This window comes from Eleutherodactylus coqui, chromosome 5 (assembly GCF_035609145.1).
Source record: "Eleutherodactylus coqui strain aEleCoq1 chromosome 5, aEleCoq1.hap1, whole genome shotgun sequence".
NCBI lineage: Eukaryota > Metazoa > Chordata > Amphibia > Anura > Eleutherodactylidae > Eleutherodactylus > Eleutherodactylus coqui.
In genome coordinates, this window is record NC_089841.1 from 96,211,285 (window position 1) to 96,238,896 (window position 27,612).

Consider the following 27,612-nt stretch of genomic DNA (forward strand, 5'->3'; position numbering starts at 1 on the left):
CTACTCAATCCCATTCAAGTGAATAAGATATAATACCAAGCACTGCCACAACAAAATGAATAGCGCTATGGTTGGTAAACAATAAGAGACTCGTCACCCGCTAGAGGACTGCAGTGGCCTAAACTTCAATAGGCTGATTGGTGGTGATACAAGTAATTGGGAATGCCACTTATCTGACATTGATGATGATCCGAAGAATGGGCCATAAATATCAAAACTCCTCTAACATCTTATTTGGAAGATTTTTTTTTTTACAGTGCAGTTGGTATTTAACCCTTTCCAATCCAATTTGTATCCTGGTTTTCCTAAGGGCTTACCCTTTTTCTGCTGTAATACAACGGCGCTACATGCTGGCTAACGCCAGTACTGCATGAGGTGACACATTGGATAGGCTCCGACAGCAGAGAGGCTGGGAATATACAGTAAGAGAACCCCGACGGATGTCTTCCAACATTGGAGCTGTACAGCCTTAAATCATAATGTCTTAAGACATCAGACAGTGGATTGGAAAGGGTTAATGGCAGCCTTCAATAGTTCTCAGCATAACCCTCATTCGGCTGGCCGCTATTCCTTCCAATCCCTCCTTGGTTTAAACAAGTATACATGTATTCGGAATGGGCAGAAACCCCTACCAGACACCTCTAGTTTATCTCCTCTAAGCACATTAAAATACAACAGTCCCGGTCTTTAACTCCCTCTTCTGAACATCTAAGGCACATTAGATGCTGGCTGGACCTGCCGAAATCAGCGGGGTTGCCAACTTAAGTATAAAGTGTGTGGCCACCTTAAGACTAAGACTTTAGTATCTGTGAGCGCCGAGAGAAGGAGAATAGATTAGATACCTGGGAGAGGAACCAACAGGAATGAACAGGGTACATATTGCACTGGATGTGGATGCGCTGACTAGCTTTAAAAGGCATATCGATGGTTAAAAATAACTTCATAATGGTAAAAACTTTTTAAAGCTCCTCTCGTGCAATAGGTTACATAACTCCACAGTCTGACCACTGCTTCAAACTTTCTTTCAGTGCAGTTTATAAGATGACGACAGGCAGAGGGAGACAAAGTTGCAGAAGACTTGCGTGTCTCTCCTAATAGCAGTAGCCTGACTGGGCATACAGAACAGTCTCCCATCAGCTAAACATTGACGCTTCAGGGGAGGAAGGGGGACAACATACTGTTTCCAAATCAATCAGGCACGACATCCACCGGTCTCTGAAACCACGTGGGAATTACCACAGCAGTGGCACACAGCATCTCACCCAGCAGAACATGACCTGTCACACAGATATATGACCGAGGAATCAGCCGCTCACACACAGGGCATGCAGGTACCAGCAGCTCACCCGGGCGCTCTTTCCCCGTGCCTTTAGATTCTGCAAACTTCTCCAGTAAGCTGTCCACCGTGATGTTTTCCATGTTGTTTATAAAGTCTTCATGAACCTAGAAGTGAATTAAGAGTTTGTCAGCTTATTAATGATTATTAATCATATACGTCCCAAAAACTATCACTCCTTTGCTTCCACACAGGAGCGATAGCTATTCGGCGAGTGGAGGCAGAGCACCGGACATATCTTCCGGTAGCCCTCCATTCACTGCAAACAGGTAGTTGTTCATAGATGAACGACTGCCTGTTCATACTGAGCGGAAGTTGCTCACTGGTCATTCCATTTCAGCAAGCTGAGGAAGAACGACTAGCGACTACTGACGACTTTCTACTCAGTACCCTGTTATGGGCCAACATTCGTTTGAGGGTTTATTGGGCAACTATTGGCCCATGTAAAAGTATCCTTAGAGAAGCGCTGCGTGGCCATTTGTGTTTATCCAGGACTGGAAGATCGCTTTGACATCAAGCAGAAAGGCATGTAGTCTCCACAAACAGACATTAGTAGTAGTAGTATACAGCGTAATTATGAGCTCAATAACTTAAAACCTGCCACTTTTGCGACAACCCATAAGCACACCACCACTGAACCCATGTTCTCTAGAGTGATTCATCCCATTTCACCCTCTAGCAGTTTAACCCCGTTAGTGGCACTCCCGGAAAATCTCCTAAAAATTAGTGTTGAAATGTGCTGAAGACTACCTAAACCTGCCACTGAAGGTGTTAATGGAGGAATCTGGGTTTGGCAGATGCCCCAAAAATGCTACTTGCTGGAATACATAAGTGCTTGTTGTAAAATGTGATGGAGGGGGTAATGGTTTGGGGCAGTTTTTTAGGGTCTGGCCAAGATCCCTTACTTCCAGTGAAGAGTAATATAAATACTACAGCATACCAAGACATTTGTGTACTTTCAACTTTGTGAAAACCGTTTGGTGAAGGCCCTTTCCTTCTCCAGCCCCTGTGTACAAAGCGAGATCCATAAAGAGATTATGTGAAGAGGTTAAGGACCAACACATAGCCCTGGTGTGGAGGCTGTAAAATGGGGTCCAACGCCATAGTAAATGCCCATAGTAGTGATGCTCAGGTGCCCATGTAGTTTTGCTGATATCGCTAACGACTAGTGAACGAGTTCTCGGTCAGTGTATATAGGCAGTCGCTTATTGTTGAGTACCTGCCTGTTCAAGGTGAGTGGGGTCAGAAGAGATCCCAGCGCGCTCCACCGCTATTTACTAAAGGTTATCCCCCTTGTGTGAAAGCGCAGGACCAATAGTCATTCCGACAAATGTTGGGCGCTTCTGTGCCCAGTAGTTGGCCTGTGTAAAGGTACCCCAATGTACGAAGGCGGCTCATTATTGTACTTCTTGCAAGAACTACTTCGCTATGTGTTCCTATATAATATGGCTGCCTGTCTACATGATAGTGTCATCATGTTAACGCCTTAGATACATTTTTGGATTTTGTCTATTTTTGTATTCCAGTTGTTAGTCATTTTAAGGCTGTTTTAGAGACCGTAAAGGCGTTTTCAGACTAAAATATCCCATTTAATAGTCTCCCATCACCCTTCGTTTTGACATCTGGATTTGTTCTTTTACAAATTTTTGGTACACACACACACACACACACACACACGCACGCACTTAACCCATTTAGGACCCAGCACTGTAAATTTACGGCGCTTGGTCCTGGGCTTTAAACCCAGCCGATTGTAAAAATATGGCGGGGGTTTAAAGCCCCTGGCTTCTACACTCAAGCAGGAACATGTCAGAGTTTTCAGCTGATAGTCACAGCTGATAGCCCAGACGAGAAGGCAGGAGGGGTTGTACTTTCCCGAGTACACAGCGCTCAATGAGCGCTATGTACTAAAAAGTGAAAGTAGAAGTATAACTTCCACTACATGAGCCAGCAGTCACGTGACCACCGGAATTTCCTGGCACAACAGTTACAGGGTCCCAGCAGACCCTGATCAGCTTTGCCAGTGACTATTGTCACTACAGGGGATGTTTTTTCCTATAACTGGGGCTCCTATGGATGCGCCAGCTAAAGTGGAAAAGTGTTGGTATTTAAAAAAAAACAAAAAACCCCAACATGTGAATGCCCCCTAGAGGTCTTATGTGACGTCATGGGGGACATAAATTGTAAAAAAAATAATGACATACATTAGAAAACAAAAATTACAGAATAAAACAAAAAATATATACATAAGAAAATAACCCAAAGCCAACCAAAAACAGTCGCGGTATGCGCCCTGTAATCCAAAACCATACATACTATATATCAAAACGTGCGAAATAAAATGCAGAACCTATTCCCATACTTTATTTTAGTGTAAATACACTAATTTAAAAAAAACCTATAAATGTTAAATTTTCTTTTTTTGCTTTTTAATAAAACAAAAAAAAACAGGAAAAAAAGTCAGTGAAAAAGATATTAAAAAATAGTCCTATATGTCACAGGGGAAAAATAATTTTGCCAGTTGAAAAAGGGAAAAGAAAAAAAAAAAAAAAAAGAGTATGCTCATCATGATGCGGTTACTGCACACACTTTACTACAAGTACACTTGTTACATGTTGTCAACTGAATAAAGGGAACCAGTCATCACCTTCATGCCCCATCAATGGTGAGGGAGTTTGGAGAGCATGAAACACAACTCCCCAAGTACCCCTTTCCTGCACTGTGTCCCCGTAAAGTTGCTGCGTACAAATGATGACTCTTTTCAGATGGCTCTGTGTGCTCTCCCATAGAGATGAATGAGAGCCGTGTAGAAAGAGACAAGCTGCTGTGAACGCGCCAACTTCATGGGGTCACAGAAGTGGGGCACCTGGTGAGCATGAAACACAACTCAGTGAACTCCCTCACCTTTGAGCCTCATACAGCAGTTTATTGGGCTCAAAGGTGGTGACACACTCCCTTTAAAGTTACCCGCTACATCCTAGTCACTCTGCCTATACATGCAATCAACAGGACCAATGCATTTATCTGGAGGTGCTTATATTAGTGCCATCAGATTTTGCATGTCTGTACAAAACCTGTCACCCCGTATGCAACCGTTTTTTTGTTTTTTTTTTAAAGGAAGCCAATTTACCTATCTGTATGTTTTTGGAAAGTGGGAAGAAACCAAAGTACCCGGAGGAAACCCATACAAGCATGTGGAGAACTTACAAACTCCAAGCAAAAAGTTGAAAATGTATAACTAGGATGTCAGTGCTGCAATGTTAGAGTGCTAACCACCATGCTGCCTAGTCCATGACTATACCATTCCCCTGTGCAGAGAAGGGGCCACAGCATTGGTATAAAACAGGCAGCAGAATTTGATGTTTGGCAATTTGTAAATATAATATAAAAAGTAGTTATATATAATATATATATATATTTTTTAATGACGAAACCCCTTTAAAGAGAGACAACACCCCTCTTGACCCATATCCTAAGAAACACAGATGTTTCTTCTTAATCTACAAAGTGAAGTCTCATACTATTAACATTCAGTTGGTCCTTAAGTTGTAAGTCTCCTGGTGGCTGCCCAAATAATCATTAACTATATACACACACTTACCTATTCCTGGCTCCCACAGTCCCCCGGGTCACCTCACCGCAAGCAGACCGCACTCTTCTTCTTTCTGTTGTGCTGCTGCAGTGTTCTTCCGGCAGGTCAGTGTAGGCTACGTCATAGTGAAGTAGCGTTCACGGCCTAGCAGGAAGCACCGGATGCTGTGTCCGGCTAATGTCAAGACTGCACATGTGCGTTGTCTCATGGCGTTAGTATAGGAACTTTTACAAAATGACTGCACGCATGCGCAGTCTCGGTATTAGCCCGACATAGTATCTGGCGCTTCCTGCTAGGCATTGAACGCTACGTCACTATGACGTAACCTACACTGACCCGCCGGAAGACGACTACAGCTAATGGACGTTTTGTGACGGGAAGATGAAGAATTGGCTGGCTGGAGGTGAAGTGACCCAGGGGGACTGCAGGAGCCAGGAGAAGATGAGCGGGGAGAAGATGCAGTAAGTAGACTGCATGGGGGGGACGAATAGGTAAGTATTGATTTTTTTTATTTTTATTTTTAATTACAGAACCCCTTTAAGGAGAGCACCTAAAGAGTTTTTGGCGACACCTATGGGGTGAGTGTGATGTGTTCCCACGGCAGGATTCACTGCAGAAGTTTCCACAGCAAACTCCACCACATCAAAGTCAATGGCTTTCTGCCAGTTTTTTGGCGCAGGTCCACATACACATTTTGCCATGTTAATAGGCAAGTTCTGCATGCAGAATTCAGCTAATATTTTTTTCTGCGAGTTTCCGTGTCGGAATTCCTCATGTGGATGTTGCCCACTGACCAGGGATAATCACGCAGATCTACGCCAAAACTTGCAGCAGAATGCCGTATATTTTTCCATGGTTTCTTTAGGTGGAATTTGCCGTGGGAAGTTCTGCCGCTTGAAAATATCCTCAGAGGTCATCTTGTCCCGCAATGACAGTGGCAAGCTTCACATCAAAGTGTTTTACAAACCTACAGCGGAAGATGCCACCCAGCCACCATCCCCTATCTAAAAAGGGGGCCTACCCCGGGGCCAGTATCTTAGAAATCATCGCAGTTGCTAATATCTATCGGAGTTCAAGATGGAAGCAGATAAATTAAGGAACAACATTAAAGGAAGGGGCTACTGCTGGGGAGTTCGTACAGTAACATCTAATTATGCCCTCAAGCAAGATCAAGGTGACATCTTGGTACCAAAAAATGGGACGGTGGATTCAGATCTGGGACACATTGTGGGAACCTTTCACTCTGCGGCCACGGAGGTTCATCCTAAGTATGAATACCCTAGTTGTAGAGTTTATTGGTACTTCTCCTAACATTACCAATAGGAATGGAAAGAACTTGTTGAGGTAGTGTAATAGATGGCTAGGAAGGGAGAGTGGGACAAGAAGATACAAAAATCGATCTTTAAACTTAACCCTTTAGTGTTTTTACATCCTGCAGATGCAGGACATGTATGAAGGGCAATCGCGGGGCGACCTCCCTTCATACATCCCGGGTGCCGGCTGTGTATTACAGCTGACACCCGGCAGCAACAGCTGCGATGAGCCGCGCAGCTCATTGGGGCTGTTAACCCTTTAAATGCCGCAGTCAACTGAAGAGATCTCAGGGAACCGTGAGGGTGTCATGACAGCCGGGGGCTTTCTGAAAGGCCCCAGGGTGGTCTTGGCAGAATGCCTATCAAGCCATGCCTGTGGGGTGGCTCGATGGACTGCCTGCCCGATAGCAGTATGGTGTAATGCTATAGTATTACATCATACTGCAGGAGCGATCAAAGCATCCCAAGTTGTGGTTCCCTAGGGGGACTTAAAAAAAAAAAGGAAAGAAAGTAAAAACAAGATCAATAAAGTTTTACTAATTGCAAAAGGAAAAAAAAAAGTTATACAAGTGTAAATCACCCCATTTTGCCATATTTAGAATAAAAGTTTCCAAATCATAAAACAAAAATACATATTTGGTATCGACATGTACATAAACGTCAGATCAGAATAACGCATTATCTACCCCGCACGATGAACGTAGTCAGAGAAAACAAAATAAAGAGTGCCAGAAATGCACTTTATTTGGTCTCCCTGTCTGAAAGGAAAAAATGCAATAAAAAGCTATCAAAAAGTCGTATGTACATTCCAAAATGGTACCAACGCAATCTACAGGACGTCCCGCGAAAAAAAAAAAGTCCACGCATAACTATGTTAACAGAAAAATAAAAAAGCTATTGTGTGCAGAAGATGACGGCAGAGAAGAATTTAAAAATATTAAATATCTTTGATAAAAAATACAAGTAGTACAGCAAAAAAAAAAAAAAAGAACAAAAACCTATATGTTTGGTATCATAGCAATCGTACTGCCCCATAGAACAAAGTTATCATGCCATTTTTGTTGGTTTGTGTGCAGTAGAAAGACAACGCGCCGAAAGATGGCAGAGTTTCATTTTTTCCCCTTTTTTCTCTACTTAGAATTTTTGTTTAAGTTTTTTAGTACATTATTTGGTACATTAAATAGTACTATTAAAAAATACAACTCGTCCTGCGAAAAACAAGCCCTCATACAGCTACGAGGATAAAAGCGTTACAATTTTTTTAAACGGGGGGATGAAAACATGAAAATAGAAATAAACAAAAAAGGTCCATCACCAACCCTATCACCTGGGGGTCCTTGAGTTTTTGTCCTTCGTTCCCATTAACTCATTTTTTTTTCTCTGATATTCCCTACCTTCCCCACTCTTCTTTGTGTTCAGCAAATTTTTTTTTTTATTTCCTTATCTAAAGGATAGAGAACAACTTGCACACTGGTAAGGAGTCTGCTGAGACACCCATTGAATTCAAGAACGTGGCTCCGTGTCCTCCTCACGGTGGACGTATTGCACTCCCTGCAGTGAAGAGGAGATTGAATGAAGCCATGGTCTTGCAAGCGCAGTGCAGCTCCAGTCCTTTTCAATAGCACTGTGGAGATAGCTGAGCAGCAAGCACATGGGTATTTCAGCCAGCCCCACTGAAATGAATAGACAGCCAACATGGCAAGCTTGGTTGGCACTTCTATTTCCTGTGATGTCACTACCGATGGAAGAGGCATCCCCATAGTGAGGAAAAGCGGGGACATGGGACCCAATTCTCACGATTGGTGGTGGATTCAGCAGCGAGACTCCCGACAGTCAGCAAATTATCCCCTATATCCTGTGGATGGGGGAAAACTTGTAATTCAGTACAACCCCTTTAAGCTTTAAATTGAAACCAGGTCCATCTTTACTTTGGGTATCAGATACACTACGATTGCTCTTATCTTCTTCCTGCTTGGTGTGTAGGTCTTTATGAATATAATAGGGGAGGTTTCCCGTTTCCCACATCCCTTCCTGGGTGTGCTTTGGATGAATCAAGGGCGTATCCCTAGACTCTGCCATTGATCCTCTGGTGTGGCTGAGTGTGTATCTGGATGTGGTGAACTATGCCTGACTCGCGTGAGTCTCTGATGGGTATGATGTTTGGGGAAAGTTCGTAAAGTTACACTTATCTCACAGTAGGTGTGCGATTATTAATATTTGTGGACCTGCCCCATAAGTCACAGTCTGGAGGGTATATCATTGTGCCCCAAGTGAACTTGCCCCAGTCAAGCCAAGTACTGTGTGATGCATCTATGGCATTTGCACTAGTTTAGCTAAAATATTATGTTATTTGCTGTTTGCTGAAATGCCACGTTTATCTACTGAGTGTTGATATGCTGGTGGTCCAACTAGTTTTGGTCTTTACAATATAATGCCTATAAAGGGACTACTACATTGACTATGATTAATGCATCTACTACATTGTACGGCTGGGTTCACACAGGGCCGATTTCCAGCAGGCATCCTGCTGCAGATCAGCTGCGGAATGCCTGCCTTCAAATCTGCACCATTTGGTGTGAGATTTAAAGCGGGTTTCATCGCGAATACCTGTGTGGAATTCATCCCCCCATCGAGACGGGGCGAGTCCCGCAGCGCAGACTGCGACATAATTGACTTGTTGCAGATTTGAATTCTGTGCGGGCTTTGTGCAGGTTATTTTCGCAGCTTGTGGACGAAATTTTCTAAATCTCGTCCACTTTGCTGCTACTGTAAATGGAAAACAATCCAACCAAAAAAGGGGGGGAAACGTGCTGGAATTAAATATCACATGGTGGTCTGTGCATTTTATGAATGTTGCATGCTGACTAGAGATGAGCGAACGTACTCGGATAGGCACTACTCGTCCGAGTAATGTGCCTTATCCGAGTACCGCTGTGCTCGTGCTCAAAGATTCGGGGCGCTCCGCTGCTGACAGGTGAGTCGGAGCGGGGAGCGGGGCAGAGCGGGCGGGAGAGAAGGAGAGAAAGATCTCCCCTCCGTTCCTCCCCGCTCTCCCCTGCAGCTCCCCGCTCCGCAGCGCGTCGCGAATCTTTGAGCACGAGCACAGCGGTACTCGGATAAGGCACATTACTCGGACGAGTAGTGCCTATCCGAGTACGTTCGCTCATCTCTAATGCTGACCTGTCTATCATGTAATATTTGATTTTTTTTTTATGGGACAGACCTTTTTCCTTTATCAATATCTATTCATTTTTTACTGACATTTCTACTTTGCTTGATGGTTAGAATTTTGCCCTTTGGGTGTATCTCATGCCAATGATTATGATTCAATGGTTAGGCACATTTGATTAAGCTTTAAAATCTTACCCTGGTTCTATCTTTCCCTATGCTTTGAAATATTACCTGCCCGATTTTATTTCACTCTAGCGTAGGGCGTTCCTGGGAAAGGATGGAGAGTGGGGTCGCCCTTGTCAGGGTAGCTATCCAGCTTAGGTAGCAGCATAATTGTATCATCATTGGGTCATGCGTCTTCCTTTTTAACTTAATTATTAAAAGTTTTATCTTTGAAAGGGTGCCCACTTTTTGGTTTAATCCTATTGTGATCTGCTGCGAATTTTAATGTGCTGCCAAACATAAGGATATCACAAGAATAGTAAACTGAACATACAAATCATTGCCGTCATCTGCAAAAAAAAAAAAAACACTAATCACAATGAACTCACCTGGCCTATCTGAATGTGAACCTCACTAACAGAATGGGAAAAGCAGCCAATTATCTCCTTCACCCGAAGCAGATGTGCTTCTTCAATGTCCTGAAATTTCTGAAAAATAAAAATCAGCAAAAGTATGTAAATATGAGAATTATCAGACCCCATCATTGCACACAGTTATAATGATTCTATGCAGCCACACTCATCCAGTTTGTACTTGTTGTTATGCTGACTACAAAGCCCCATTCACACTACAGCATTTGGTCAGTATTTTGCATCAGTATTTGTAAGTCAAACCCCGGATTGGGTTTAAATATGGAAGAAATGCAGATCTTTCCATTGCACCCTCTGTAGGTTTCATTCCAGGTTTTGCCTTCCACAAACTCATGCAAAATGCTGACCAGATACTTCTGTCTGAATACAGCTTAGGGCCACTTTCAGACAAGAACATTTTTTATCCATATGCCATCCATATGTTTCTGAATATGGATCTAATGCTACTCTACAAGTCTATTCACATGTGTGCATCTCAAAAAACGTAGAGTGCGCTACTTTTACTTTTCAAGGTCCGTTGACGTCTATGGAGTGCTTACTGCCTACCTGAGTTTTCAACACTTTTTATAAAATATAACAAATTCTCCTTACCACTCATTGGTGCTGTTTGAACACTATTTTTAAAATTACAGAGGGGAGAGAAAAAAAATGTACTAAGACATAACTCACAGAAAAAAATCTGATAGACTGCAGGGCAGGCTCCATCACCATTAGGCCCTGGTAGAATGCAGAGAGCCAGACTGCAATAGGAGCAAGCTACATGTTCAATGCCGACTAGTATACAGCCACCCAGCTCAACGCAGCCCAGATTGGGGGGAGCGGTGACTGCTAACAAACAGTCTGCACATGTGAACTGATACCAAGGATGTCAGCCATAGATAAGTACGCCACACCATACAGGATTACAACCCCTACTGGCAAAACAGTGGATTGCCCTGTATCACCACAGTGCGCCACACTGGCATGACATCCTGGGTTCACCCAGCATCTATAGCACACTGCATGAGAAAAAACCCACACTAATAAATACAGCTATTAGTCTACATTTTGGCCAAGACACATGAGCTGACGGGCCACGGCAAGGCCGCCACGCGTCCACAGAACCTACGCTATCTCGTTATTAACTAAATAAAAACCACAGAGATGAGAGAAAAAAAATGTAACTAAAGACATAAATCACAGAAAAAGAAGCCAAAAAATAAATATAAGGTTAGAAAGAAAATACAAACAGATGCAAAATGGCAGCAAAAAAGAAAATAAATCGTTTGAATTTTTTTTTCTAATAGATACATCTACTGGAGAGGTTTAAAGGAAAAAACCCAGAAACTACTGATTGATTCCATTTTGCTATCTGCTCCACTTAAAAAAAAAAAAAAAAAAAAAGCGGATCCGTTCAAAATGCTGACGTGAAGGAGCCCTTAAGCTAAATATACATTAGCGCTTCATTTTCTGTTCCAACCTCAGCACCCACTCACACAGGCATATGTGGCCCTTGCAATACGCAGTACACAGCAAAAACGCATGTATATTTGCTGCGTATGTTAAATGCCCATAGCCTATATAGGTGTGTGACAAGCACCCAATTAGGACATGCGGGTTTTGTTTTTCAGATGCATGACAAAAATACAGGTGTAAATGGCGCAACAGAAATCAGCTTGTGGCATGGCATATTAATCAGAGCATATACGTCTGTGTGAGTGGGCCCTAGGAGTGGAAAAGCTGAAAGAAAAAACAGCAAAATCCCCACTGATTTCAATAGCACTCATTAGGTTTCAGCTGATGCCCGTTCCGTTTGCTTTTCCTTTTCTGCAAGTGCGGGGCTTTTTTTTTTTCTGTCCAAAAAATGGAAAGTGGATAAGATTGAGCTTTCCTTTTTTTTTTAAACTTTGTACTCAATGGAGGACGGACACAAACAAACTATTCTAATTTGTATCCGTTCGGGCTTCCATTCAACAGATCAAATACACTGCAGGAGTGCAATTGTAAAACGAGGGCTGAAAGAGGACAAAAAACAGATCAGTCATAAATGGATCAGAACGCAGGAAACTAATGCAAACGGAACCGATTATTTTTTTCCCCCTTTTCAACAGATTCGTCAAAATAACGCATCTGTTCACCTCAGTTTGCATTGATTAGACTTGTTTTCCATTATGAAGGAATGATCGCACGTCACTGAATTGCTGCAGATTTGCAGAAGATTTAACCACTTCAACTCAAATTCAATTGAAAGGGTGAAATCTGCTGCAGAGGCGCACTAAAATCTGCAACCAATCAGCAGCATGTGAATGCACACTTGGGGAAATAAACATCTGTTAAAACCGATAAAGACAGATGTGAACATAGCCTGTGTAAGATTACTCTATAAAAAAAAGTGCCTGTTCTCCACCAGGTGGCAGCACTCCCTGCAGATTACGCCGTATAGCCAGAAATAAAAGTCTTGTGCCCATCCAAATCATGGTAATAGTAATGATGTGTAATAGATCTACAGCCCCCAGAGGTGACAGCAGATGTTAGGGGACAATCAGTGGGATCTGCTGACAATTCTGGGATTTGTATGGCCAGCTGAAGCATCAGCATTATTCAGCTTCAGTATGCAAAGTAATGGAAAGTGAAGGAAGCCTGCGAGTCAGAGGGTTCTGAGCGGTCTGGAATATTATCGGCAGATCACTTGGCTCACGGTTAAGTTTTTACATTAAGAAAAAAAAAACTTATTGCTCCAAAGAACAACATAAAACACTGGGAGAACACATGGGTTTATACAGCTCTGGGAAATGTCAAGTGAAAAGAAACATTAACAATGACTGCATTCTGAGCTAAGGACACTAGAGGGCGCAGGCGCTACAGAGGTGACAGTCCAGTAATACTGGCCAAGTTTCAGCCTGATTCCTAATTACTCATATTTATTACAGATTCCTTGGCACCCCACCACACATCCAGCCTTATCAGCAGACCAGTAAGCATAGCCTCCCATACTCCCGCACTGGCCTGCATGCTTCCAGACCCCTATATCATCATGTACATTCTACCAGCAGATGGACAAGCTCATGAAAAGAAACAGGAGAACAATGTCGCCCCCTCAATGCCAAATGCTTAATACAAAGAAGGAACCTGCACTCTCTGGCCGTGGAAAGTCCAAAGTCACAATATTTCAAAATTTATAATATATACTCATTGTCAAATAAAAATCCCTCCCCTAGCAGGGGTGTCGGAATCAGACGAAACTGTCTCCTTTTAGTCCGATATTGTAATATAAGGGATTACAGCATCAGAGCAAAAGGGGAATTTATTGTGCAAAACTGACCCTTTGCATGGCGGCTCTAGTACCCTGTTGTACTGCCTCTAGCTTGGATACAAGATGTGATACAGGTGGACATGGAGGCTCTAGTACCTTGTTGTACCGCCTCTAGCTTGGATACAAGATGTGATACGGATAGGCATGAAGGCTATTACCCTCTTGTACCGCCTCTAGCTTGGATACAAGATGTGATAGGGTGGGCATGGAGGCTCTATTACCCTCTTGTACCGCCTCTAGCTTGGATACAAGATGTGATACAGACACACATGGACGGTCTAGTACCCTGTTGTACCGCCTCTAGCTTGGATACAAGATGTGATACAGACACACATGGAGGCTCTAGTACCCTGCTGTACCACCTCTATCTTGGATAAAAGATGTGATACAGGCGGGCATGGTGGCTCTAGTATCCCGTTGTACCACCTCTAGCTTGTATACAAGATGTGATACGGGCAGGCATGGAGGCTCTAGTACCCTGTTGTACCGCCTCTAGCTTGGATACAAGATGTGATACAGACACACATGGATGGTCTAGTACCCTGTTGGGCTGCCTCTAGCTTGGATACAAGATGTGATACAGGTGGGCATGGAGGCTCTGATACCCTGTTGTACCGCCTCTAGCTTGGATACAAGATGTGATACGGGCAGGCAGGGAGGCTCTAGTACCCTGTTATACCGCCTCTAGCTTGGGTGTAAGATGTGATATGGGTGGGCATGGAGGCTCTAGTACCCTGTTGTACCACCTCTAGCTTGGATGTAAGATGTGATATAGGCCGGCATGGAGGCTCTAGTACCCTGTTGTACCGCCTCTAGCTTGGATACAAGATGTGAAACGGGAGGCATACACCCTCTGTATGCCTGCAGTCTCTGTAACTGAGCCTCTAGATTGTGCCAACTCGTAGGCAGTCTAAGTTGGCGTCCCAGACGGTCCCATACATGTTCTATTGGCGATAAATCTGGCCATCGGGCAGCCACAGAAGTGCGACAATGTTGTGGAGACATTCCTGTGACCCCCTTGCTGTGCGAGTGCCATACAATGTTTTTTCTTTAAGATCCATTTGAAAACAATGGGCGAGTCATTCGAAGGAACATACAAACATAGAATACACTGCATAAAAAATAACTTGCGGCAATATCACATATGTGCTCATGCGATGTCTGAGCATCAGCGAGGCTTTTCTGCAAAAAATGCACACAGCCGGATTTGCACTGCGCAATCCGGAGCGGGCGTCTGCCTCCTGATTCCACAGCAAATACCACCCATAGCATGCTGTGGAATAGGGTTTTTTCCTGTACACGAGCGGAAATCCACCCGTAGAGGGAAAGAAAATTGCAGTATGCTCCATTTCAGTGCGGATTCCACAATGGAAGCCGTCTGAACCGCAACCCTTCCACAATGACATTGCAGAAAGGTCATGGGTACCCGCAACGTCACTAGATGTGGGAAAAGCAGGGACCCTCCGCAGTACAGAAAAAAAGAATGTGAAATACACGTGGATGCCGGGTGCGCACAGGGTTGGATTCCGCTGCGGGCTCCCGCATTTGCAATCCGATTGTGTGCAGCCGGCCTAAGTGTGAATTTTTTCTGCAGTGTGTGGACCAGATTTTGAAAATCTCATCCACATTGCTATTACTGCAAATACTGTGGATCTTCTGTGCCGAAAATCCACAGCAAATCCCCCGCCCCCTTGTGTAAATATGGCCTTACTGCGGTTCAGCACTACTTTTGTTCGGCACGATATTTAAACCAGTTGGAGTACCTCAAGAACTACTAGATGAAGGTGCCTGGTTGCCGCTAGCAAGAATCACTCTACCACCTTTTGCCTACACATCTTTCGTATTCGATGCACCCATGTGGGAAGACTCAGTACAATACCATACAGGCAGGAATAATGGACATAATATAATACTCGCCCTGGCACCATCCTCAGATTGGAATGAGCTCTAAAATACAGTAAAACAGGATTATAGGATGTCTCTGCAGCCTCCTGCATATTAATACATGCATTAGCATTTTATGGTTGTTCTCCTCCGTCTTGGCTCTAATGTATAGCGCTTCACATTAATGCACTCAAGGACTATACAAACCCTAATGGGATGTCTGAAAGCAATCACTGCCATTAAAGAGTATCTGCACTATGTCATCTTGTGTCCCTGAAGCCCATGTCATCGGTCCCCTAGGGCTACACCTGCACAGGACATTTCATAGGAGATACCTATAGTTTAAACCCATCAGGCCATAGCATTCACATTGGAACCTACTAATCCTGCAAGCTCCTATGGAAGGGGCTCGGAATTCTATCAAATATATGCAAGCCACGCAAACAGGAAAAAGCCTGCAGGAAACATGTGATGGGTGAGACGGCAACTGTGCCGACATCAGCAAATGTGAAGGCAGCATCCTGCAGCTTCATGCCTGCGATCGCCCTTGTTCTCAGCGGACCGACTGCCGTTCCCAATGAGATCCCTATAGGCAGGTGTCCTATAACCAACATCTACAGCGAAGGCAGTACTATATACTATAGTAGAATACACTATATACACCAGCCCCCCAAAAATCATACAGTTACCTGGATTCATAAACTTTTACGAAAACTTTCCATTCATGGCTTTTTTCTGTCTTCCATACATCTAAGTTATGTTCCCATAGTACAGGTCTGCGGTACAGAAAATCTATGGCATTTATAGTAGAAGTGAAACGGGTCCGATTTACGCAAATCTCATCCACACGCTGCAGAAAAAAAATCCGCAATTTTGGAGCATTTGCACAACTGGGCTGCCTTCACACAATGTGTATCCACAGCCGACTGCACAGCGGAAAATCAGAAGTGGGTACGCAGCAAATCCATAGGAGCCACAACCGTACCTAAACAGTATGGACTGTGCAACAGATTTGCAGGGGGTCTCAACCTTGATGTTTAAAAGGCTGTAATCTGCTGTCAAACTCCGCAGCCTAAATAGCCCAATCACAGATTTAGAATCAGCAGTATATTTCAAACATGTTGTGGAATCCACAAATTTTCATGTTGATGACATTTTTGAAGTGTCGCCCTCATGATTTGTACTGGAAATGATGCGGATTTTACGTAGCAAAATCCACTGCAGAAACTCATCAGGATTTATGTCCTATGTGAAAGTCACTGAAAACCACGACAAAATCCACAGCAGACCCGAAGGTGGGCTCACACCCTTAAGGCTCTGTTTATAATAGTACCACGGCATCCATTCATAATGGAGCCATGACAGCATTGGCAGATCCTTTTTTTTTTTTCAACAGATTCCAATCGATCCCACTGACCAATGCCTGGTTTAGACACAACGATTATCGATGAAAAGTTGTCTTTTAAGCGACTTTTGAGCGATAATCGTTGTGTGCATTTACAGTGCAAGGTGATCGCTCAAACGTTGAGCAGTAACTTTGCGCTGTGAACAGGGTATGCAAAAGACAAGCAGGGCCGCTTGTCTTCTGTATCCAGCTGTTCACTGCTTGGATCGCCCGGCTGTCATACAGCCGAGTGCTCCGAGCGGGGTATGCAGAACACAGCTAGACCGCTGTGTTCTTCATACCCTGGCTGTGTTCACTGAGCGGGATACAGCTGAAACAATAGTATCAGCTGTATCCCGCTGTGAACTCCTGATAAGGCTGATCGTTGTCTTTCAGTATGCTGAAAGACAATGATCAGCGACTGGTTAACGATGTCAGTGCAGTTAGACAGCAATTGTTGCTCAAAAGATGGCTTTGAGCGATTTTTGAGCGAGAATCGTGTCTAAATCAGCCTCAACAAGGACCTTCAGATTTTTAATAGGGAAGCATGCCTCAAGATTACTGCCATCAAAAATATTGAAACCCCCTGGAGGAAAGGAAATAATGCAAGAGTGCACAGAGCCGAATAGACACTGGCTAACAATGGTTACAATTACAGTGATCATAGAGGCGGTCTGCCAGTTTACCACAGACTCTGAAAAGCCTATCAGCATTGTATTGGAGGACCGTACAGTTCCACTGATACTGACTATTTTGTGGACTCTGCGCCAGAATACATGTGATTTTAGTATCCGGTTATGTTCAATGGGGATCCATGCCATAGCTCATCTGGCATAGATTTCAAATGTGTCGTGGGGAAGACCAATTCAAGGGGCTGCATGTGGACTTGCCCTACTGAATATATCTCAGTGTGTGGATCCACTGAATATTAAAATGCAAACGCATATGGTAGCAGACATCTATTCAATCTAAATTGAATGAGTGTGATTGGTTCATTGAGCGCTGCAGTGATTGGATGTTGAGCACTGCAGCTCAGCCAATCAGAAGCAGCGCTTCCTGAAGGCGGGGTTTTTGACACCACTGACCAGGAAGTGCTCCCTGAAGACTACAAACAAGTGCCAGAGCTGCAGAGGAGACATGCAGCGATGCGGACAATGCTTCTCAGGTGATGTATTGCTTTTTTTCGATGTAGCTAGGGCTTATTTTCAGGGTAGGCCTCATATTTCACCCCACCTTTGAAAATCCAGACAAAAGAGTGTGACTGCTGAACTAATAGATTAACATGTATGAAGCCTCCTGGCAAGCACTCAATGTGTATGAGCCACCTTAGGTAACTCTCACAGGTGGGTTTTTACAGTGTTTAGCGGGCGTTTCAAACGGCAGCTAAAAACCCTGCACTGAGCCTCCACTCATTTTAATGGGGCTTCTCAGAGGAGCGGCTAAGTGAAGCGTCTCTAATGCGTGCTGAAATGAACGCTGTAGGTTCTATTTTTGTGCGTTCAACGTTTCTTTGACGCACCACATTACTCATTGCAATAATGGGGCTCATTAAAAACACTGTCAAATGCCGTTGAAAACGCTGTAAAACACTGCTTTTAACCCTTTGCAATTCAATTTTCCTAGGGTTCCTAGCAGGCTCTCTCTTTCTGTCATTATACAATGGTGCCATCTGCTGGCTAGAGCCAGTACTGCGGTATGGGACATGCTGGAGAGGCCCACGACAACAGAGCAGCCAGTAATATACAGTAAGTATACCCTGCCAGACATCTTCTGACATCGGAGCTGTACAGCCTTCAATCAGAATGTCTTCAGACGTCAGACAGAGGATTGGAAAGGGTTAAAAACGCAGCGTTTTTACAACCGCCCGTGTGAGTGCAGCCTTAGATCCAGTGTGCAATAGATCACAGATTGTGATAAAACTTTACACGCAGCGGTACATCGGTGGCTGCCGTCTATTGGGGCTCCGGGAGCAGCTCTGGCTCAGTACATATTGGAATGCTAACTATTCGGATTTAATTAAGTTGCCTGCGATGGAATTTTCTGATCAACTACAAGAGAGGCGACACGCGGTTCTGCTCCAATTACACCCGAGCTGCCAGTGCTAAAGCTGCCGCCAGTTTATAGCTGCTTAAACAGCAAGTAGTCTGCGCCGGCGGCAGAACAAGTTGACCTCTTCCAGCCTGTTACAGAAGAATGTAAGTGTACGTAGGGGTGTGGCGCTTTGCACTAAACCAGATGGCATGGCTGATTGTGTGCCAGGCACCAGTTACTCATACCAACCTGTACCGCTGCTTAATCCTCAAACAGCAGTTCCATCTGATTTACACTTCACGATGTAACTCCGTGGTGCCCAGCGAACGCCAAGACCAGCATTTCTCAGAGTGCCAATTTAGGAATAGTGCGAGTCATTTCACAAATGTTATGCACAGGCGCATAATAAACGCCACTCATACGAAATTACATTGCTTTTCGCGCTCGGTCTGCTCACATCTTTGGCCGTTCACATCAAATGCATGTAAAATTATTTGTGTCGTGGGCAGAAAATTTTTAAAAAGTGATCTGTCAGTCCTGTACAAGTGATCTATGTCAGTGAATGAGGCTACTCCTTGTATGGATCCGTGGCAGCTGCAACGCAGGTCTACAGCAGAAATCTATGGTCACCATTGAGGAGTTGTCCTACGTAGATTTGGCCATGTAGACGAAGTGCGGGCAGGAATACGGCAGTATTTACAGATCAGCCATGTGGGTGAGATCCCAACAAATCTCTCCACAAGGTGCATGGAACCCGCTGCGGAACCGAACAGAACCCACACTGCATAGCAATCATTTGCTCGGATCTTCCTGTGGATTTCATGCATTGCAATGTGTGAAATCTGAGCTGTAAATCCACAGCATTTTCGCCCCATCGGGACGCGTCCAAACATAGCTGATCTCCTGCGGATTTTGGTGCAGATTTCAGACATTTAATTTTAATGGTGAAATCTGCCACAAAATCCGCAGTAAGTCATGTGGACATGCACTTCCGTGTCCTTTTTGCAGCTGCAGACTTGCTTTGCATGCGCCTAACCTGAAAGTGCTTCATCACCGAGCGACGAGCTGTCGACAGCAGATGGTTTTTGTCGTCATGTGCTCGTTTGTCAGCCAATCCCCAGCATCCACAGACAGGCGGTGATCTGTTGGATGAAGGTTTGTTCCAGATCATCTACCCGTGTAAAAGGTTATATTAAAAAGTTGGCCATTCTAAAATGTATCATTGCCAAAGTTCATGTTGTGCTCAGAAGCTGCTCATAAAAGGTAACAAATAACCAAGTTGAATCACAAATGACGTATATTCTACACATGCGATTTTGCATAGGAAGGCCAAACTGAGATCTACCATGAGAAGCAGACCCCTCTGACTGACGACAGCTATTTATCAAAGGCCGCTGGAAGGTGGGTTTCACACGGGGTGGATGTGCTGCCAAATGTCCGTGCAGACCCTGCACCCGGCATTCACAGTAGCAGCAAAGTGAATAAGATTTTGAAAAACCTGCAAAAAAACCCTGCAGAAATTGACAAGCGGTGTGCAATTCAATTCCGCAGCATGTCAGTTTTAGCATGGTTTCCGCTACCGAATTCACCTCTTCTCAATGAAGGGGAGAATTCCGCGCAGGAATACGCGATAAAACCTGCACTAAATGGTGCCGGTTTTGAAGCAGCCTTTCCGCTGCCGATTTGCTACAGAATGCCCGCAGTAAATCCGCCCCTTGTGAACAAAGCCTAAAAAGGACCGCATATAAGCAGAGCCTGTCTAGACATACAACACTTGTAATACAACGAACACACATCTTAGATGATGATGGTGAGCGACTATAAATTCTTCCAATTGAAATTACCGCATAGACGGACAAGATGATTGTTGAGATTATTTAAAAGGTTTATCAGCTTTGTTTAATGGTTATCAGGTCTCCAAAAAGATGATCAAAGGGAACCCTGCTGCTGGGAGTTCAGGGATTAGTTCATGGAGAAGCCCTTTAGGAAGTGTTCATTATCCTGCAGCGCCACCACAGGGGAGATGGGGTATAACAAGCTGCTCGTTGCAATACACAGACTGTCCGTATAATGCAGAAACAGACCAGGTCCTCCAATGTGAGGGACGCTCTTTGCAGCAGATGGAGGTTTATTATATTAACTCAAAATGCCATAATGGGACATTCTAAAAGGTATACATTGTATATTACTACATAGCTGTCATACAACAGCACGTGGTTAGCCTTAGTGTAGAGGTCTGTGTAAGAATAGGTAATCAATGGAAAAGGAGGATCTCAAACAACACTATGTAGTTCTTATAAGGGAAGTTTCTAGAAACTTTGGCTGTTAGCTGAAGTGGGTCTCAGTGAGCCGCCGTGTTCCTACACAGACTAACGTTTGATTCTAGTAAAACATAAGCATAAAGCCTGGTTTAACCCCTTAGTGACGGCGCTATAGTAAAACTACGTCCAGCTGTTGCAGGACGTGTATGAGGGAAATAGCGGCGCTATCTCCCTCCATACAGTGCGGGCGTCAGCTGTTTATTACAGCTGACACCCGCGGGCAATAGCCAAATCGCGGCTATTAACCCTTTAAATGCCCCGAACGCTGTTCGGGGGTCCCGCACGGCCCCCCCGCGGTAAGATCGGGGGAGCCGTGCAGGTGTCATGGCAGCCGGGGGCCTTTAGAAAGGCCCCATGGCTGCCTTAGCAGGCTGCCTATCCAGACATCCCCGTGGGGTGGCTTCATAGTTTGCCTGTGAAATAGCATATGCCATATCTATTATTAAAAAATCTAAATCATAAAATAAAAATATGTGTTTGGTATCACCGCGTCCGTAAAAGTCCGATCTATCAAAGTAGCGCATTATTTTTCCTGCACGGTGAACGTCTTCCAAAGAAAAAAAAAAAAAAAAAGAAAGAACGCCAGACATGCACTTTTTAGTCACCCTGTCTCCCAGAAAAAACGCAATAAAAAGCGATCAAAAAGTCGTATGTATTCCAAATTGATACTATCGGAAACTACAGGACATCCCGCAAAAAATGAGCCCTTGCTCAACTACGTCGACGAAAAAATAAAAAAGTTTTTGCGCGCACAAAATGACCGCAGAAAATAATTGAAAAAAATTTAATATCTTAAAGAAAAATACAAGTACTACAGCAAAAAAAAAACTATATAAGTTTGGTATCTTAGTAATCGTACTGATCCATAGAATAAAAATATCAGGTCGTTTTTGTTGCAGTTTGTGCGTCATAGAAACAGGACGCACCGAAAGATGGTGGAATGTCGTTTTTTTCCCATTTCTCTCCGCTTAGAATTTTTAAAAAAAGTTTTTCAGTACATTATATGGTACAATAAATAGTGCCATTGAAAAATACAACTCATCCCGCAAAAAACAAGCCCTCATACAGCGACGTCGATGGATAAATAAAGGAGCTACGATTTTTTTTTTAAAAGGGAGTAGGAAAAAACAAAAATGGAAAAAAGCAAAATAGCTCCGTCACTAAGGGGTTAAACTGAACAATTATCGCCTTTAAAAGATGTCTTTTGAGCGACTTTTGAGCAATAATCGTTGAGGGCATTTAGCAAGGTGATCGCTTAAGTTTTGAGCGATCACTTTGCACTCCGAGCGGGGTATGCAGAAGACAAGTGGGGCTGCTTGTCTTCTGCATCCAGCTGGTCTCTTCTCGGAGCGCCCGGCTGTTATACAGCTGAGCGCTCTGAGCGGGGTATGCAGAAGACAAGCGGGGCCACCTGTCTTCTGCATCCAGCTATTCTCTGCTGTGAGCGCTCCAAGCGGGGTATGCAGAAGACAAGCAGGCCACTTGTCTTCTGCATCCAGCTGTTCTCTGCTCGAAGCGCTCAGCTATTATACAGCTGAGCGCTCCGAGCGGGGTATGCAGAACACAGGTGGACCGCTGTGTTCTTCATACCCCAGCTGTTCACGGAGCGCTCAGCTGGTATATAGCTGTGCACTCTGTGTGGAGTATGAAGAACAGAGCTGGACCGCTGTGTTCTTCATACCCCGCCTGTGTTCACGGAGCGGGATACAGCTGAAACAATAGTATCAGCTGTATCCCGCTGTGAACTCCTGATAAGGCTGACCGTTCTCTTCCAGCATGCTGAAAGATCAGCGATTTGTAACGAAAACTGCTCAATGTTAGTGCAGTTAGACACAACGATTATCGCTCAAAGGACATCTTTTGAGCAAATCTTGAGCGATAATCGGTGTCTAAATAGGCCTTTACTCATGACCATTCTCATTTTGTCAAGCAGTTAATACAAGGCACATTGAGATGGTGAACAATGCGGTAAGCAGCATCATACTGTTGATGGCAGACAACCCTGAAGTCGTTAGGGGGTTAAAGACGTAAATGCCAAATCTAAGATCTAGGATTGCTTGGACACAGCAGACAGTATTCCTATGTGTGGAACTGATTATAAGCTTACAATAATGGAGCCTATTACGTTAACTACCTTGATATCTTAAGACTCCATCACTGGTCAGCACTGTCTTCAGTTAACAAGTCACATTCCTTCCTGCTGATCCGAAGCAGACAATTGTGGGAATATGCAGGACAAAACAATCATCTAATCAGAGATATGACGCCAAGATTGTAGTAAAGCCTACTAAAGGTCCTTGTACACTGCCAGGAGCAAACACTGTGCAACATTTTTGCATACAGTACAGCTAACTGCAAGTTGATCGGCACTCGTTCAGCTCCGATCGCTGCTGGAGCCAATCAGAGACTGCTGTGTCATCATGCATTCCCCTGGCATCAGTGCTAACATCCTGGGGGCCATGATGCCAGTTCAGGACGGGCACCCTGCAATCTCAGATTGGATGCGGGAGTCAGGTGCCTTCTGGTGATGATATCTTCCACAACACAAACTGGACGGTGGGGCTACAATGCTGGATCCCCATAGGAGAGGGGCAAGTACTGCTCTTCTTATTTTAACACAGTTGGAGCTATAAGGGGCAATGTTGTCTGGAAACCGGCAACTCCTTTATATACCTTCTGTAGTAACATAGTATATTAGGCCGAATGAAGCCAATGTCTATCTAGTTTAGCCTGTTTCCACCCCCCCCCCCCTTTGTTGATCCAGAAGAAGGCCAAAAAAAAACAAAAAAAACAATGAGACAGAAGCCAATTTAGCCCATTTGCTACCTGACTCCAACACCCAGATCAACAACCCGGCTGATTATTTAATGTCTATATCCTGTAATATCATAGCGCCCTAAAAAGACGTCTAGTCCCCTCTGAAACTCCTCTATCAATTTTGCCACCCCCCTCAAGCACTATAACATCTTTCCTGAGCACCGGTGACCAGAACTGTACACAGTATTCCATGTGAGGCTTGACAAGTGCCTTATATAGTGGGAGGATAATGTTCTCGTCCCTCGCCCCTATACCTCTTTTAATGCACCCCAAAACTTTTGAAGCAGCTGACTGGCATTGATTGCTCCAGTTAAGTCTACAGTCAACTAGTACCCCCAGATAATCACCCAAAAACTACCCCTCAGCCTTGAGAGCAGTTAAATGGATATTCCAGTAAAATCAAGTTACCCACAGGATAAGGGCTCCTTCACACTGGCGACCACAATTTTGCTGTTTAAAAACACGACAAAATCGCGTCTTTGTTCCTGCGATTTGAGAGTCATCGCCGCTTTTTCTCACAAAAACATCACTGCCGCTTGCGATTTTCTTAGCGCATAAGTCAATAGGACTTTCTAATGTTAAAAACGCATTGCATGAACAGCATAAGTTTTTGCGTTGCAGTGCAATAAAAAGGCTCCATAGGGAAACATGGGCGATGAAACAAAAAATTTTATAAAATTGCAAAACATGGAAAGATAGGGACATGTTGCGATTTTTTTTTTAATCGCAACACCGCATAAGTAAAAACATTGCAAATGCGAATGAAACCATTGAAAATCAGTTTTAACCCTTTCCAATCCAATGTCGGGCCTGCCCCGACATCATAATTTCCCTCCACAGCTCCGATGTTGGGGCAGGCCCGACACTGCAGTGCAGGAGTGCATCTGCACCCGATCATCAGATACATCGGGTGCAGAGGCACTCCTGCACTGATCCTCAACAAGGACCCTCAAGGAGAAGGCAGAAAGGGTTTTTAATAGAGATGAGCGAACGTACTCGTTTAGGGCGATTTCGGTGGAGCAGGGGGTAGCAGTGGGGAACAGGGGGGAGCTCTCTCTCCCTTCCCACTCCCCTCTGCAACCCCCCGCTCACCCCTGGCGCCCTCTGAATCTTTTCGCCCGAGTAGTCAGTTACTCGAAAAAAGCGATGCTCGATTGCGAAATGCCCTAAACGAGTATGTTCGCTCATCTCTAGTTTTTAACCCTTTCTGCCTTCTCCTTTACACATTACACAGCGCTCAATTAGCGCTATGTAAAGCAGGAGATTCCGCCCGGCGATCATGTGACCGCCGGTGTTACCTGACCCCCAGCGGTCACATGAACGCCGAGCCGTGAGCCTGCACCGTGGGGGGACCTGCTTACCTGTCCGGCGTCTTCCGCATTCTCCTTTCAGGTGCCACCTGACCCTAGCGGTCACATGATCGCCGGGCCGGGAGACAGAAGGGAGAATGCGGAAGACGCCAGACAGGTAAGCAGGTCCCTCCATGATACAGTGAGCACCTGCACCCTCCTGAACTCTGTCAGTTCAGGAGAGTGCAGGGAAAATATATTTTTTCTCATCCATTCTCCCCAGCTCCAATTAATTTGGAGCTGGGGAGAATGGATGAGAAAAAATAAATGGATTGGAAAGGGTTAAAACACCATATACGCATTTATACCACACAAATTCGTGCCTCCCTTTATTCCCACATGGACCTTTTGAAAAACTGTGGTCAGACTTGGTATTACATGGAATGATCCCATTGAAGTGAATATCATCTTTGCTTGTAATACCAAGAAAGGCCACTGCAGTAAGAACAGAGCTGTCTGCTTCCTGCAGAAATCAGCTCTGTGTATGAGCATACTAGCCTGGTGAACAGCTGTTAAGAGGGAATCCCAAGTGGCAGATCCTCACTGATCTACTACTGATGACCTATCCTGAAGATACGCCATCAATAGTTTACAGCTGACAATATTAAAAGGAATTGTACAGGAGAGAAAAACATAGTTTTCTTTCAGAAAGGGCACCCCACCTGTACATGAGTTGTGTCTAACATTGCAGCTGATTACATTGAACTGAATGAGACGAAGATGCAATACAACTCACAACCTGTGGACAGGTGTGGTGCTGTTCGTACAAAAATGCTGCCTTTTTTTTTTTTATAACCCTGGACAACCTCTTTAAACAAAGCCTATGTGTGTAAAGTCATTTTAAAACAGGTAGGCTGCTTCCAGTCTCTTAACTATCTTTGCCAAATGCGCCTTGTAGATCATGAAAACTAGAGAAAAATCACGCGTTCCAATCAGAGCTTCTGCGCAGATCTGGCATAAAATCACTGATAAAATGGCGCAGTACGCTTCACTATTTGATACAGGATGTTTGGCGGCATGCTGAAGATGGACAGACCCTACTACAGTAAATGAGGTTCACTGGTAGAGTTTGTATCTGAAGACAGAGCTGAACAATAGAAATACCAATGCAAACGTGAAAAGGGGCACTACATTTTGCAAAGGTTTTGCTATAGATACCTTTTGGGAGTATTTTGTGTGTAAATGCATGCATTTTGGGTTGAAAATTGATTTTGCAAGAGCATTAAATTACAAATTTTACAAAGTTTGGCCTCTGCAGCTTCTCCATATCCTTGTATAGAACAAACTGCAGAATACGATTGACTAGCAGATCAGTCAGTAAGCTCATCTGCATGCTTAGTCTCCAGCACCCACCACTCAGATCATTTATGACCAGATCAAAGTTTATGTTTTTGCATTGGTTTTAAATCAGCTGATAAGATAATTCAGGAGAGGAGACTGATAGATCTGCTAGTGAAAAGCTTTCTGCAGTTTGCTATATACAGCGATGAGCAGAAACCAATAAAGCCAAAACAGTGCAAAAGTTATACCTTTATTACAGAAATTATTTTTAGCCCAAAACACATGCATTTCAGAAAAAACGTTCCCCAAAAGTGTCCATAGGTTTACGGCTGGAAAAATATATGAAGTTTTTTTTTTTTTTCCAAAGCCAAATTTAGATCTAAATGGAAGGAAAAGCAGACAGGAAAGACTTGTACATCTTCGCTCTTTAATATCCATTATTGTGCTTGGCTCAAACAACCATCAGAAACTGCATGAGTGACTTCAGCCTACAGAAAGGGTTCTTAGAAATGTTTGTACAACTAATTCTGGGGAACACCGCTGCCAGAGCAGGCAAACATCTTATAGGGAATATGCTATGCTATCATTTTATTAATGCGTTTTTAAGGCGTCACTAATTACTGCAGAGCTTACGCTTTAATGACCAGAACTGGATAAACTTCCAATCCGGGGCATTTAAGGTCTTGGATGTCCCAGTCAATAGGGAACGCAAGATCTAAGTGGTGTCAGAGGGAGGGAGCAATCACGGGTGCCAATTAGTTCCCGAGTCAACTGGAGGCATAACAATTTCCTTCAAGTCTTCCATGAACTCAAATCTATCAGACCATGCCAGAAGGCCAGTCGACTGTCACAGACATAATATACACACCGCATGGGTCAGACGATCACATGAGCAAGTGCCTTCTGAGACTAAAAAAGTGTTAAAAACAAAAAGCACACCATTTCCCACCTAAAAGATGCTTACGGGGGGGGGGGGGGGGGGGAGAGGGACGACAAAACAAAAACATTACACGTTTGTAATAAGCTGAGATACATAGCCATCATGTTATTTATCCTGCACAGTGATCATAAAATAAGGATTAAGGATACAAAACATGCCAGAATTCATTTTTCCAGCCTCAAAAAAGTAGCAATAAAAAAAAAATAAAAAAAAATTTAAAAAAAAGGGATCGAAACACTGCATTCACCCCAAAGTGGTACCAATGAAAACTACAACTCGTAAAAAATTTTTAAAAAATGTGCCAGCAG

General features: G+C 44.0%; 1 protein-coding gene across 1 annotated transcript in view; it reads right to left on the reverse strand.

The window, feature by feature from the left end:
- The window catches only part of FCHO2 (FCH and mu domain containing endocytic adaptor 2), a 127,560-nt gene that overhangs the window by 50,043 nt on the left and 49,905 nt on the right, over nucleotides 1-27,612 (reverse strand). The window contains exons 7-8 of the mRNA XM_066602917.1: nucleotides 9,964-10,062; nucleotides 1,347-1,443 (exon numbers count right to left, since the gene is read on the reverse strand). Of these exons, the coding sequence (XP_066459014.1) occupies nucleotides 1,347-1,443; nucleotides 9,964-10,062 (196 nt within the window). The remainder of the gene's footprint in view (nucleotides 1-1,346; nucleotides 1,444-9,963; nucleotides 10,063-27,612) is intronic.